Raw genomic sequence first — 15,307 nt, forward strand, 5'->3', positions numbered from 1 at the left:
TTATGATTTGGCGTGCAATACACAGAAGCGGTAGGAGATCGAGAGTAAGGAAAAGTCCGATTTGATATTTGGAACTTGGAACCTAATGAAATTTGAAAATCATGCTTGAAAACCTTGGTATGTATGACTTTCTTGTAAAATACTTGTCGAAAATTCAACAATGATACGTGTATTTTTTATAATTGTTGACTTGAGATTGTTTGGGTCAAATATCTTGCTCTCAGTGCAAGTGCAACCATCCTGCCTAACACTAACAATGTAGGATGGGGGGTCGGGTGTCCGGACACTTTATATTTTTGAAGCCTTCTTTTTTGTCTTTGGATTACACTAAAAAATATGAATTCAATAGTTGTAATCATCTTCCATTTTGTTCTCCATAATATTTCCTTACATTTTGTACGAAAAATTGATGAAACTTCGCTTGTAAATTTTTCCAAATGACTTTCTAAAATTGATCGTTCGGACACACAACCTGTCCGGACACACAACAACTGGGTACAGTTAGCCAGCGTGGGGAATCGAAATCTAGTAAGTAGTATGCATGCATGCAGGTATGCCATATGGTATGCCAATGCTGCAGAGCACAAACTTAAGTTAAAAAAATCATTGAAATATCACTTTTGTGACCAAAATTACCAATTTACAATCACTAATCAGATCACTAATTTTTTTTATTGAATAAAGAGGGCGCAACTGGCCTTCCAAAATCCATAAAAGATTCTCTGTTGTGCATTTATTTTTTATGTGACACGACTTTGAAGTCACTAAATATCCCGTACGTCACAAGTCAAATAGCTTGGACCTGCCCACCTACAGCACACATACATGTAATCACAGGTGCACCCATGCGCACACACACACATTCACCCTGGCAATCATTATCCCATCCTTTTGACATGCACTTTATAGGTGACACTGACAAGTTTATTGTTCTTTCTTTTCTTTAAATAAAAATCTTTCCTTGCCTTTTTCCATCTTACTAAAAATTAGTTTTTTTTATGGTCACGAGAGACAATCTCAACAAAGTTCTAGGTACAGTTCTGTGTAAAAATCTGATACACAAAAGACTTTCGTGTACCGGTATTCTATTCTTGTATAGATCTCTCTCTTTCTGCCTATCTACGCATAGGCGCGTCGTGGTCTAGTGGTTCTGACTCTCGCCTTTCACACAGAGGGTCGCTGGTTCGAATCATAGCCATGGCGTGTTTTCCTTCAGCAAGAAATTTATCCACACTGCTGCACTCGACCCAGGTGAGGTGAATGAGTACCCAGTAGGAAGAAATTCCTCGAATGCTCGAGCGCCCGATCAAGGTAGACGTGCTAAGCCTAAAGCCGGGGTAATAATAACATTATCATGTTAAGCAGGGCCCGCTGCTAGAACAGTTTTCAGAACTGAAGTGGCTACCCTGGGTAAAATATGACATCCTCATCATCATTATCATTATTTATTATTATCTACATGTACATCAAGTACCAATCATACCTGTCTATAGAGGTAAAGTCAGTTCAGATTAATCACTTGAACAAACACATTTCTCAGTAAGACTTAGTTACAGATGTGTAGTAGTTTGGAAGATTTCTGTTGTGTAAAGTTTCCACAAAGATAATGAGAGTTTTGACTTTCCTCTGAAGCTCTACATTGTTTTTATACTTGCTTAATAATTTAAAATTGAACTCATTGTTATTTGTCATTTGTCTTTTCAGTGTTTCGTGAGGTAGTGAGAGCAGCAGCGATAGGATTCTTCTATCTGCTTCTCCTGATGCTTTTCCTCCTCTATTTTGGAGATGGCCTCCAAAAGATATTCTACAGTTGGTTCCCAAAATCTCATCCTTTCCATGATAAAGCCAAAGAAAGTGAGTGTCATTGAAATAATGTATAAAAGGTCATTGATGTTCAATAGTTGGGTTTGCATGTTGCTAAACTTATTTAAACTTCAATATAAGCTAATAATTAGCTTGTAGTTTAGCTTCTACTTTAAACCTAGTGTAGCCAGGCTCGAAAGTAAGTAATCTTAAAATTTAGACGAAGATTAAAGCTGGAAGATTTCTTATGCCTTATGCCCTGAATCCACAGGAAATTTTTGGTCAGTTTGTCAAAATCTTATTCACCCAAGTCAATTGTTAGTTTCCTATTATGTCCTACATACTTTTTGACAAAATGATAATCAAAGTCAGTAGTTTCCCATGGTGAGCACTGATTACTTTGTACTGCTGTGGTCACATTGATCCCTTGTGAATAAATGATCTTGAGGTTTAAGAATTATGAATTGTTTCACTGCGATATTTGATACATTGTGTGGAGCGTTGTGGCCCATTGGATTAGTCTTCTGACTTTGAAACAGAGGGTCGTGGGTTCGAATCCCAGCCATGGCGTAGTTTCCTTTGGCAAGAAATTTATCCACATTGTGCTGCACTCGACCCATGTGAGGTAAATGGGTACCTGGCAGGAATTTATTCCTTGAAATGCCACCGCGCTGTAAAAGGCTGCGAGGCTAAAGCCAGGGTAATAATAAAATAGGAGTGGGCTATACATGGGTCAAAAATACTTTTTTTGTAATTTCAATATGACAACAGTTTTTTTTTTTTCTTTGTCATGTATCTCAACATGAAATGACAATATTTTTTGTCTCGGGTCCGAGAAAAAAGTGTGCCGGGCCAAAATCCAAAATGGTCACCAAAACCCCCCAAAATCACAGTTTGGGCCACAAATTTTTATTTGGTGGTCAATTTCTCTGGTTTTGGTGTCTATTCATATGTTTTTGGGGGCAGGCAATTTGTTTTTCATATAATTAGTACTTTTAAACCATTATTTGTAGAGTTAAAAGGTAATTATACCTAAATTTTCCTACTTTTTTCAGCCAAAAAGTAGGTTTTATCATCCTGGGGTTCTGGGATATTAGATGGTACGAGGTCAACAATAGCAAGCAGCTTCATATAGCTATATTGCTTTTATTCCTCCACTTTGGGTTTTACGGATATTTGTGAAATATATCTTATTAAATAAAAAAATGTCAATTATCCATTGGGGCTATACAGTATACAATGTACTGTACATACATACTGCCCTGCATAAATGCATTGGCCACTATGACAGATAACAAGGCTTGTATAAACTATAGTGTCATAGAAATGAGCTCTCAGGTTTAGAATTAGATGCCTCAGAAATTGAAGATATGTTTTGTCTCAGAAATTGAGGACATGTTTTGTCAAATATGCTAATTCAGGGGGCGGAGAGAGGTCATTTATACTGTAGCTATTCTGGGCCCCGTTGCATAAAAATTTACCATTATGTTAACTTAACTTAATGGTAACTTGCATGCAATCCTTTATTCTGATTGGCTGTTGATCAGCATTACCATGATACTAGTAGTTACCTGACCCCATAAACATAGGCCAGTTAGACACCAGAACCAGGTTAAAAAAAAGCCTCCAAATGAAGAAGATATGGCTAAAAATGTGATGTACGTATATGATATATACATGTATGTGATATTTAAGTGCAATTTACGTTGCTGGTTTCATCATGTACATCAGCTGACAAGGAATCAAATTCACAATCTAATTCTAAACCTTTGAAGCTCATTTCTATGACACTATAGTTTATATACAGAGCTTGTCATATGCCATGGTGGTCAATGCATAGATATATGCAGTGTAGTATGTACAGTGCTTTGTACACCGTATAGCCCCTATGGATAAATGACATTTTCTTTTATTTGATAAGATACTGTATATTTCACAAATATCCGTAAAACCCAAAGTGGAGGAATAAAAGCAATATAGCTATATGAAGCTGCTTGCTATTGTTGACCTCGTACCATCTAATATCCCAGAACCCCAGGATGATAAAACCTACTTTTTGGCTGAAAAAAAGGCTACAAAAATTGGAAAATTTAGGTATAATTACCTTTTAACTCTTCAAATAATGGTTTAAAAGTACTAATTATAGGAAAAACAAATTGCCTGCCCCCCAAAACATATGAATTGACACCAAAACCAGAGAAATTGACCACCAAATAAAAAAGTTGTGGCCAAAACTGTGATTTTTGGGGGTTTTGGCGGCCATTTTGGATTTTGGCCCGGCACACTTTTTTCTCGGACCCGAGACAAAAAATATCGTCATTTCATGTTGAGATAAGGTAAAAGGAACACAAAAAAACTGTTGCCACAGTAAAACCAAAAATCACCCATTTATAGCCCACTCCTAAATTAATATCCAATTAAGCGCATAGGGACGCATTTGGCAGTGATATGTGCTATATAAACATGTTGGTAGAAACGTATCCCCCCCAATGATTTTTTTTGGGGGGGGCCTGACATATATATATTTGTGTTCATTATTATGTTGTTCATAATCCTATCAGAAGCTCCATACAGTTCTTTTTGTTGTTCTCTTGGAAACACAGGACTTCCTCCTGAGGAACTTGTAAATCAACAGAGAGCTGTGAGAGAGAAGATACAGGATGATCATACATCAAAGGTACAATAAATACATACTTCTCAGGGCTTACATTAATTTTAAATGTTATTCAATGGCTGTGGATGCCTTTTTGATTGGCTTCTACATAGATGTATACCCAGTTGTGTGTTCGGACAGGTTGTGTGTCTCGACAATCAACTTTAAACAGCCATTTGTAAAAGTTATCAAGCAAATCCTCATCATTTTTGGTACAAAATTTTAGGCAATACTATACTAGAGAACACAGTTGAAGAAGATGACAATTATTGAATTCATATTTTTTGTGAAATCCAGAGATAAAAAAGAAGGCTTCAAGATTTAAAGTGTCCGGACACCCAATCCCCCATCATATGCCCCTGTTCTTGCCATTATTTACCCATGGATGGTATTCTCTTCAGTATAAAACTGGTTTACAAACGAGCCCAGCACAGCTAAATACAATCATAATACAATATAAAACATGAGAATTCAAAAACATTACAAGACAAAGTAATCTATAGCATTGTGATACAATGAAATACAAGACCAGAAAACGGTACAGTAAATAGTAATACTTGGTCAATTTACTCAGCTTTTTTCCCCCATGGGTGCTGTATATAGGAAGTGATAGTGACTGCCCTAAAACACTACTGTACATATTATAGGCCTGATTTCTGACACACACTGTAAGGTTGATGTTAAGAAGATGTGCTATTTTAAAATATCAGGGCAAAGATTTTGTGCTAATTTTGTATATGAAACATCATAAATGCTGTTTATTCCACCCTTATACTGATGGAAATCTGCAGTTTATTTAAAGAAGTACTGAAGGAAAAGCTTGCAGACGAAATCTATGGATCTGATATTACAGAGCAGGGCCCATTGCATAAATTGCTCTGCAGTGGTAACTGTCATGAAACCTGCCGGATTTTGATTGGCTGTTGATCATCATTACCAATGTAGTCACCATTGGATGGTGAAGTTAAAATAACGATAGACAGTAGTATCTTTTATGCAAAGTGGCTGTTTTTTTTTTTTTTTTGATACATGGGAAACATTTCATCAACATTTGTTGTCTGACAAAATGTCAGATCCGACAACTTTCTTTGATGATGGTTTTCTGAGAAAGACTGCTACTGTGTTTAATACCTTGGTCACATTTGCTCTATGGCAGCCGTACGGCGAGTCAATAACAGTCGTTTTAATCATTTTATTAAAACCCCACTAATATGGAGCTGGTACAAAACATTTTAAAACGGCTGTTTTCGACTTGCCCTACGGCTGCCGTAGAGCAAATGTGACCGAGGTATTACTGTTGAATTAAACAGGACTTGTCTGATAAAACATCTAAACTTTCCTTTCATGAAACTTTCCCCAGGATGGCCCTGCTTCCGTCAGCTTTCATTTATTGCTCAAAAAATTGTTTTATATTTAGAGTCTATTCATCATCATCTGGTATACAGGAGTGAGGTAATCGTGTAGATCTCCCGGTCGTCGACGAAGTCATAATGGTTAACAAATTGTAAACTGATACATGATGCATGTGTACGTGGATGTCGTCATGGTACATAGAATTTTGCCAGAGTTTATCCAAGCCAGTTTTGAAAGCGACAAGATTACGAGCAGATATAAGTGATCCCGGCAAGGCATTCCATGAAGTAATAATATGTATGCTGAAGTAACTGCCTCTATTACCATTTTTTAACCATTATCACTATTTTTTTTATTCAACCAGGCTGAGGGATTTAGTGAGAGGATATTGAAGCCTAGGGAGGAAGCTAAAAAAGCCGAATTAGAAAAGGAATTCTACCAGTTTGCAGGACCAGCATGGAAGGGACGAGGAGAACGCACAGGGGTAAAGAATATTGACAAAGTTTCTTCATGTAATTATGCAGGGGCGGATCCAGGATTTTCCAAAAGGGGGGGGGGGCAAATTTTCGTAGGAAAATTTTGACAAACCCCCAAAAAGAAAGGTTTTTGACCACAAATTAAGGATATTTCTTACCCAAAAAAATTTTACAAGCAAAAAAAACAAGAAAAAAAAGGTCTTCAATTTCAAAAGAGGGGGCATTTTTACATTACAAATTTTAATTTTGCTTCTCAAAGAGGGGGGGGGGGCACGTGCCCCCTGTGCCCCCCCCCCCACCCTGGATCCGCGCCTGTTATTACGGTCTTGCTTTTCTTCCCCTGTTTCTCTTCCTCCTCCTGCTCATCCTTTTCTCTTCTTTTCATTCTTCTTCATCATCATATCACTTTTCTTGGTTATTGTTGATCATTTTCTTCTTCCTCTTCAACGTCTTTTTTCCTCATCATTCACCTTTTCTTTCCCTCTCCCTCCTCAAAAATATTCCCCTTGAAAATCCAACCCAACTCTTTATGAAACACCCCCTCAGTTGCTTGGATAGACAATGATGAATGTCAAGTCATTTTAAGAGTATACTCCAGAAGGAGCCGAATCCACCCCTTTCCTTCACAGAAAACACTTCCTGACCAGATTGTTTACTGATGTCTATTGAATACATGTTTTGGAAGGTACAGGTATTGATAATCCCTCAAACTCTGAATTGATAACTTGTCAATAGACAGATTGATAGACAAGTAAAAACTGTACATGTACTTCTAAAAAGTTTATTAAAAGTTGAATTAAAGAATAAGGACTTAAAGATTTATTTTTTTACAATCCTTGCAAACCTCAATCACCAAACTTTGATGCACTATTGCAAATATATATTAAAAGGATCCTCCATTCCTAGCAGTCAAGAGTGAAATGATATTTTTCTGGATTAATCTTTGAAGTTTGGAGAGGAGGATCCTTCATCTGCTCACCAAGAAACTGGACGGGCTCTTCGAAGGAGAGACCTTGAGGGGACTGGCCGGAATGCAGCTGCAGCCAGGAAGCTCCCCGAGTCGGCGACCAATCCACCAAAAAGAGTCCCAGCTGAACCCCCCAAACCTAAAATTGTAAGTCAATCATTATCAAATTAACAAGTTAAAACAACACATTCAGGCCTGCAAACTACTAGTACTCCTTTTTTCCAGGAGTTTTTAGGATTTTTTATCAACCAAAAAGAGGGACACTGTTTTTCCATTTATTTAAGATAAAAAAAATGAATCATACATGGATTTGTGTGGTTGGGTATGGGTTAAAGAGGAATATAGTTTTTTAACACTTGTAATTACTCAAATGTTTATTAAAGTATAAGAATGTCAAACATGTCTTAATTTTGAAAAAAAGTGAGGGAGACACACCTGACATCGAGCAGAAAATTTTGTGCTGCGCAAAGAGGGATCCTTTTTCTCTCGCCTGCATAGCAGAGCGAGACTATAGGCACCGCTTTTCTGATGGCGGCATAAAGGTAATCAAGTATTACTGAATGTCCTGTCCCAGTTTCAGGTCACATGACCAAGGTCAAAATTCACTTAGGGTCAATGAACGTAGACCATGTTGGGGGAATCAATATTGAAATCTCAACCAAGCTTAAGTTATTGAAATGACATCATAACTTAGAAAGTATATGGACCTAGTTCATGAAACTTTAATGGGTAATAGTGTATCACTGAAAATCCTGCCCGAGTTTCAGGTCACATGACCAAGGTCAAACGTCAATAGAGTCAACAAACTTTGACCATGTTTGGGGTATTTGTTGTATTGTCATCATAACTTTGACATTTTATGGATCTAGTTCATGAAACTTAGACACAAGAGCAAATAAGTATTCCTGAACATCCTGTGCGAGTTTCAGGTCACATGACCAAGGTCAAAGGTCATTTAGGGTCAATGAACTTTGATAATGTTAGGGGTATTTGTGGCATTGTCATAACTTTAAAAGTTGAAAACAAAGAGAAACTTACTGAATTGTCAAGAAAACAGTGACTGTACGAATAAACATAGATAATATTTGAACAAACATGCATTTTAGATGTTGACGTATCTTGTTTTATATAGAGATGTGGAAATAAATGAATTTGAATTTGAAAATGTTTAATTTTATGTCATTTATATTTTTTATTGTAGGTCATAACATTACCAGATGAACCAGAAATCGAAACACCAGAGGTAATAATGATAATGATTACTATTATCAACCACGGGTAGCCACTTATAGAGTTTGTGTGTATCATAATACATGTGTCGTGCCACCAACGTTCATTATCTTGAGAGGCCTACTGATTGGACAACCTCGCAGGATGAACTCAAAAGTGATGTCACAATAAGGATACAACTTTGTTGCTTGCCAAATCGGAATAGCATTTTTGGTCATAAAAGAAAAACTCTCAACTAGGTTCTGTACATGTCCTCTGTAAAAAATCTGCCACACAAAAATCTTTGTGTGTAGCAGTCTAGCAGATTGTTCAGCAAATTCAGATTTCCTAACTTTATTTTTGAAATGTTTCTCCTTCCTATTCCCTCAGAAGTTCAGTTATATAGTACACAATTTTTTTTTAATTTCATTTTTTTTGTTTTTTTTGTTGACAGTGCATAACTATTGCATTGAGGGGTACAACTAGTATGGTGAAAAGAAGACGGTTTTTATTCACAGAAAAAGTTCAGGTCAGTACAAGATATATATTGTCGAACTTGTAAAGAATATTTTTGTTTATTTGTTTAATAAGGTTTTATTTTCTAATGATGCTTTTTTAATGCCACATAATGCCGCTCATGATAGCCCTCTGACATAAGTTTGTTACATACTAGTTTGGTATGATTGAGCTTTTGTTACCCCAAGTGTTTCCTGTCACCTTGATGCCTCTGTGTATGTGACATCTGGGGCCCGTCTTACAAAGAGTTATGATTGATTCAATCAATCGTAACTCTCTGGAAATCCATCAGTGTCATAAATTTTTATACAGGAAATTTGCACAATGTCGTTTGTAAACAAAGAGAAGCACAGTGAATTTATAAGAAAACAATTAATGCATGAATATACATCATAGCTTGAAAATATTTTGAACAAGCATGCATTTTAGATGTTGAATTTGCTGGCCGTCCATAGTTGCGATTGATCAGATCAATTGCAACTCTTTACAAGACGGGGCCCTAGGCTCAGTTAGTTACGAAAAACCAAATTGACCAGTTTTCATCATCAAACATAAGTGCCAGTTGTGGAAATGATCTCAAAATGAGTATATGTCCCAACTTATTCCGGTTAATGTATCATTGGTGAAAATTCTTTTAGCAAAATGAGCATGGTATTCCAGCCAGGGCCCCGTCTTACCAAGAGTTACAATTGATCCATTCAATCTCGACTGTAAGGAAAGCCAACAATACCATCATTTTTTTCTAACCCCAATCTCCTTAGTAAGCTAAGAGAATCACACTGAATTTTCAAGAGAATGATAATTATCGAGTAAATATTTTGAACAAACTGGCATTTTACATGTTGATGTTGCTGGCCGTCCATAGTTGTGGTTGATCGGATCAATCTCAACTCTTTGTAAGATGAGGCCTAGGTATTCATGTAGGTTAATATTTTTAAGTAATGATATCCCACGTGTTTTCGTTTTTTTAATCTTCGGGGTGATAATTTTACAGCTCACAAGTAGATTTCATGATTTCATAAGCTATTTATATATATATATATATATATATATTCATGTATATGTAAATGTACCTTATCTAGAGCTACAATGACATGGTGGCAATTAATTATGATTTTGAAGATATTCTCATGAAACTTGGAATACATTATTTTAGCATTAAGATCACACTGTAATTAATCCAGTATTATTTTCTGTACTTCCCATTATTTCAGGTTTTACTAAACTGGATGACCAAGCTTGGATACCACCAGAAGCTTTACACACTGGTCATGACCTATCCTCGACAGGATCTATCCCATCATGCAACAGAAACACTGCAGGAAGTTGGGATCGATCACGACGTCTCATTGGTAGTCGAGGAGATTGAGCCTGATGAAGATTCGTAGGAAGTACTTTACATCGATTCACATTCCATTTATATGTATTTTGCATTACTCTTTATAATTCTTTGTTATAATTATTGAAGAGAGATATTTTGTTCTTTTTCGAACATTTATTTTAGGTTTTAGGGAGAGTTTTATTATATAGTATACATGTACATAGGAATTATTTATGTAATATTTGATGGTTCAGAATGGAATACCAGAGGAAATCCACATGTTAGGACCAATATTGCACAAATTGTGCAATATTGAATCATAGGTGAGTGCAAAATCGGCTCTAGCAAATGGACTGCTTCAGGGAAATCCTCATGGACCCCCCCATCCCCAATGCATCTCAAATAGCCCAGTCCTTTTAGGGTTAAGGCACAGGCTGTAAAATATTAATGCGTGAGTGAGGACATTGTTATGTCATAATCACTTGATAATGATGCAACCACAATCATGAATATGCATGAAAAGAATAAGATTATTGATAAGGCCCAATTACATATAACAAAGTAATACTGATGATAATGCTCTGATTTTTGATTGCCAATGAAGTTTTTACTATTCACTTGAATTTTCAATGGTCCTCCGTTTTCTTCAAGAGTTTACATTACTGAAGCCAATTATAATTATCTGAAATGATCATTGTGGTGTTTGTCTCCACATCATTCCCAGGGGCACGCGACAAAGTCAATTATGGAGACTGATTCAACGAAGTACCATTTCACTTCAACTTTGCCTCATTCGTCTTTGTAGCCTTGTAAGTCCACTTCAATCTTTCCGGAACCGGGAAGACGTGAGAGAAAATCTGCATTGGCATTTTGCTTTGAAGTACGATATTTGATTTCGTACACTGAAAGCAAAATAGCCCAGGCAACGTTGCAACCGTGATGCTGCAAGCACAGGAATCCCTTTCTTTGGTCCCAAGAGAAAGGTCAATGTTTTGTGGTCAGTCAGAAGTGTAAACTTCCTACCACACAGATACTGATGGAAAAATCTCACACCGTACACAATGGCAAGTGCTTCCTTTTCTAGTTGAGAATAATTTGTCTTGGCCTTTGTCAGCTTTCTGGAGGCACAAGCAATGGGTTTGTCACCCTCTTCCGTCACATGGGAAATAACAGCCCCTATCCCGTATGGTGACGCATCCACTGCCAGAGTTACCTCTTTGCTTTTATCAAAGTAACACAGTACTTGATTAGAGCTTAGGATCTTCTTAACCAAGTCAAAGGCCTCTTGGCATTTGTCTGTCCTGTCCAACAACTGCTTATTCTTCTTCAGCTCATCTATAGGTTCCAAAATAAACTCCTCAAAAAAAAGTTTGGAAATGTGAGTTTGATCGATAACCCTCCTCGGTTTTAGTAAATATCAATGTGTAAGTAATATCAATGAATAGATCATTTAATTCTCTTTAAAATGATACCCTTCATGATATGATTATGGTTCACATGGAGGTGCAGTGCCTTGAAATGTGGGGCAAGGTCAAAATTCAAAGGTTGTAAAATGACACAATATTGAAAGTCACTGTTCTTTTTTCCGTTGTGATGAGTGAGTTTCTCAGCGGTTTCTTTTGTTTTCATGCACCTTAACATTAACATGGAATCAAACACACCTCTGCACAAGCAAACATATAACAAACAAACAAACATGCATGGGTATTTCAAACTACGACTCAAACCATACATAAATCACAACAAAACATAAAAAATGAAGAAGCAGGGGCTTGATTTGAATGGATTTGCATCTCTATTGATACAGACAAAAGTATCATGCTCTGTATTAACCCTTCATGACTATTTCGGCTCGTTTTTTCAGCTTTTCAATTCAGACCTAATCCAACACTTTGGAATCCTGCTCTTTTCATGATGGCATGATCATAACAAGCATGGTATCACTTTAAAGAGAATTAAATGATCTTTTGAATGATGTCAAATATGCATTGTGTAAAATTGGGAGTTGGGGGAGAAATTAATGGCCAAACTCAGATTTCCAAACTTTTTTTGCTCATTTTGCAGCTTTTCGATTCAGACCTCATCCAACACTTCTGAATCCTGCTCTTTTCATGATGGCATGATCATAACAAGCATGGTATCACTTTAAAGAGAATTAAATGATCTTTTGAATGACGTCAAATATGCATTGTGTAAAATTGGGAGTTGGGAGAAATTAATGTCCAAACTCAGATTTCCAAACTTTTTGAGGGGTTTAGATACCAAAATTTGGAGTGAACTGCCAATAATGTTTAAAGCCCTTTGAAGGACTGTACTTCTGAGATATCTCTAAGTGGGCATGCTAATGCAATGGCTTCAACACTAGACGGTGAAGGGTGCAACCCCTCAGCGTCTACAACGTGACCTAGGTACTCCACTGACTTCTGAAGAAATATACACTTAGACTGCTTCAATTTTAGTCCAAACTGGCTAAGCCTCTTTAAAACCCTTTCCAGGTAGCAGGCATGTTCCTGGTCACGTGACTCAGTGACGATGATGTCATCCAGGTAGCAACCAACTCCTTGTAGACCATGGAGTATCTTGTCCATGCATTCCTGGAATATTGCCGGGGCCGAACTCGCCCCAAACGGTAACCTTGTATACCTAAATAAACAGAGATGTGTGTTAATTGTATTATCTTGATTTTTCCTCTAAGTCAACTTGTTTTTTGGATGTCACGCCTACGACTTCTACTACGACTTTGGCGTCGCTGCATGTTTCCAACAATGGTCACGAGTTCCCTAACTAACCGAGTAGATCACTGACTTGATTTTCCAGATCATTGCGCGGTTTGGCTTCTCCGGATTTCTGTGCGACAGCCGATATTGCGCCATAACTTTCGGGCTGTGCTTCGATTATTTTGTTTGCTAGTTCCGAAAAATCGCTCAGCGACAACGCTTCGCTAGTTGATGCCAATATTAATCTGTCATTGACCGGGAGCCTTTGTAGAAAAAGCTGTTTGAAAATGCCCTTTTCTAGCTTTTGGTCGCCTAATAGCTGCTTCATTCGACGGAAAAGTTGCGAGGGTTTCCTGTCCCCAAGCTCTTCCTCCATCAAAAGCATCTGTACGCGCCGTTGCTCTGATGCACTCACGCGTGCGATCAACTTGTCTTTTTTTAGTGACTGATATAATTGTCAGTCGCGGGTGGATTTATCAAAATGTCTCGTATTTCTTGAGCCACTTCTTGAGGGAGCGCCGCAATTACGTGCGCGTATTTTGTCGCATCAGCATCAATTTCGCGCGTTGTAAACTGTGCTTCAACCTGAGCATACCACACCAGGGGATCTGTTTTCCAAAAAGGTGGCAGTTTGATTGCCAACGCGCTCAATGGCTGCGGTCCATCTTCCGCGTTACTAGTACTTTGATCTGTCATTATGATTACGTGATCTTAGATTATCAGTATAAATTCCATTGTAAATACTCGTTAACTTCAATTATTTTAAAAATCAAGATCAATAAATTACAAATGCATGTAGCGAATTCAATATCATTGATAAGGATTTACACTGTTCACGGCAAAGTTATACCATAATAATCTCGTTGAATCTTCTATCAAATCGATCCGGCCTTCAATCGCATCAGTTCTTCAATCAAGCCGGATATTCAAAACTCTGGTCTGATAAGATCAGCCAGCCACATCGGCTAAAAGTCAGGTCAGCTCAGTCCATGTATGTCGCTCGATCTTGGCGTACCACGTCGGCTGTTCGTCGAACCATGGACCTTACGTCGGATTTTTCCAGATTACGTCACCTTCTCCCGGATCAGGTCGGCTTCCTCCGCAATCACGTCGGCTTCTTCCGGATCACGTCGGGGTCACCACTTTGGATATCGGGATCCGACACCCCTTTTGAGCCAACAAATCTGAGTCGGGAGACAGTGACTAGCGTTGAATGTATTTCTTTATTCGTATACAACAGATCCCCTAGGTGGTGTATATAAGCTTAGACATCTCCACTATATCAGCCACGCCCTAAACATGGCGTCGTTTACAAAGCCATGTCAGCATGCCCATATCTAAGCCGTCTAAAACATGGCTGTGCCAACGCCAACACTTACAATGTATAGCGCCCACCGGCAAACGGCCTTGTCGGCTGCTATTTCAAGTGTGTCAATGGACGTATAAAGTGGGTGTTGCCCAACGCATCACTAAAAATAACTAACACCGGAATTCGTGCATTCCTCTAACAATATAGTTCCACTTTCAAATCAAAAACATAATAATTAACAATTCTGTGGAACTGATCAAGTATAACAATTGCGAATGAAGGACTCTACAATTTCATTAATACTGGTCCTAATGCAATTATTTCCATTATTATATTTAAGTTGAAATCATAACTCATTACGGTTTGATTCCATTGACAATTTACTCGAATATTCAATTTAATTAATCCGCATTTAGAGCCCGGATCTAGAGTATCCTAAAAAATGGTAGTTTGACACTACACATTCTTTAAATCAAGCTTTGTAAACTTCTTCCACCTTGCAGGCTAGCAAGAAGCTCTTCGGGTCGAGGCATAGGTTATTCTTTCACTTCTAACTGTGGGTTAAACGGTAACTTTGTAATCGCCACAAAGCCTTATTCTACCATCTGGCATTTGGACCGGTAACACAAGCAGCCCACTCTGAAAACTCCTCTGGTTCTAGTATCCCTTCTCACTAACCTATCAATATTCTCGCCTATCTTTTCTTTGATTGCAAAAGGAATAGGCCTGGGTTTGAAGAACTTTGGTTCTACATCATTTCTCACTTTCAACTTGGCTTGTACCCCTTTAACTATCCCAACATTAGTGTCAAGGACATCACTGTTTGCTACTGTCTCTATTCTATCTTGTGGTGAGCTACACTGTGACACATGGTGGACAGAAAATATTTCCTTCCACTGGAGACGAATTGTCCACAACCAATCTCTACCGAGTAAAGTTGGACCATTATTGTGGGTGCGTCCTGGTCTAGTGGTTCTGACTCT

At 37.8% G+C, this 15,307-nt stretch overlaps 1 protein-coding gene across 2 annotated transcripts; it reads left to right on the plus strand.

The window, feature by feature from the left end:
* The first annotated feature begins 4 nt into the window (after nt 1-4).
* Nucleotides 5-13,821, plus strand: LOC129281654 (UBX domain-containing protein 8-like). 2 transcript variants are annotated; one of them, XM_064113348.1, is made up of 8 exons: nt 5-117; nt 1,705-1,854; nt 4,407-4,480; nt 6,174-6,293; nt 7,235-7,399; nt 8,454-8,495; nt 8,916-8,990; nt 10,192-13,821. In XM_064113348.1, exons 1-8 carry the CDS (start codon nt 102-104, stop codon nt 10,363-10,365), a joined length of 816 nt encoding a protein of 271 aa, XP_063969418.1. In that variant the 5' UTR covers nt 5-101; the 3' UTR covers nt 10,366-13,821. The 2 variants fall into 2 exon arrangements, with proteins under 2 accessions (XP_063969418.1, XP_063969419.1); XM_064113349.1 differs by lacking the exon at nt 1,705-1,854 and having other exon boundaries at nt 31-117; nt 10,192-12,040.
* Nucleotides 13,822-15,307: the final 1,486 nt, after the last annotated feature.

Source organism: Lytechinus pictus, chromosome 18, assembly GCF_037042905.1.
Source record: "Lytechinus pictus isolate F3 Inbred chromosome 18, Lp3.0, whole genome shotgun sequence".
Classification (NCBI taxonomy): Eukaryota; Metazoa; Echinodermata; class Echinoidea; order Temnopleuroida; family Toxopneustidae; genus Lytechinus; species Lytechinus pictus.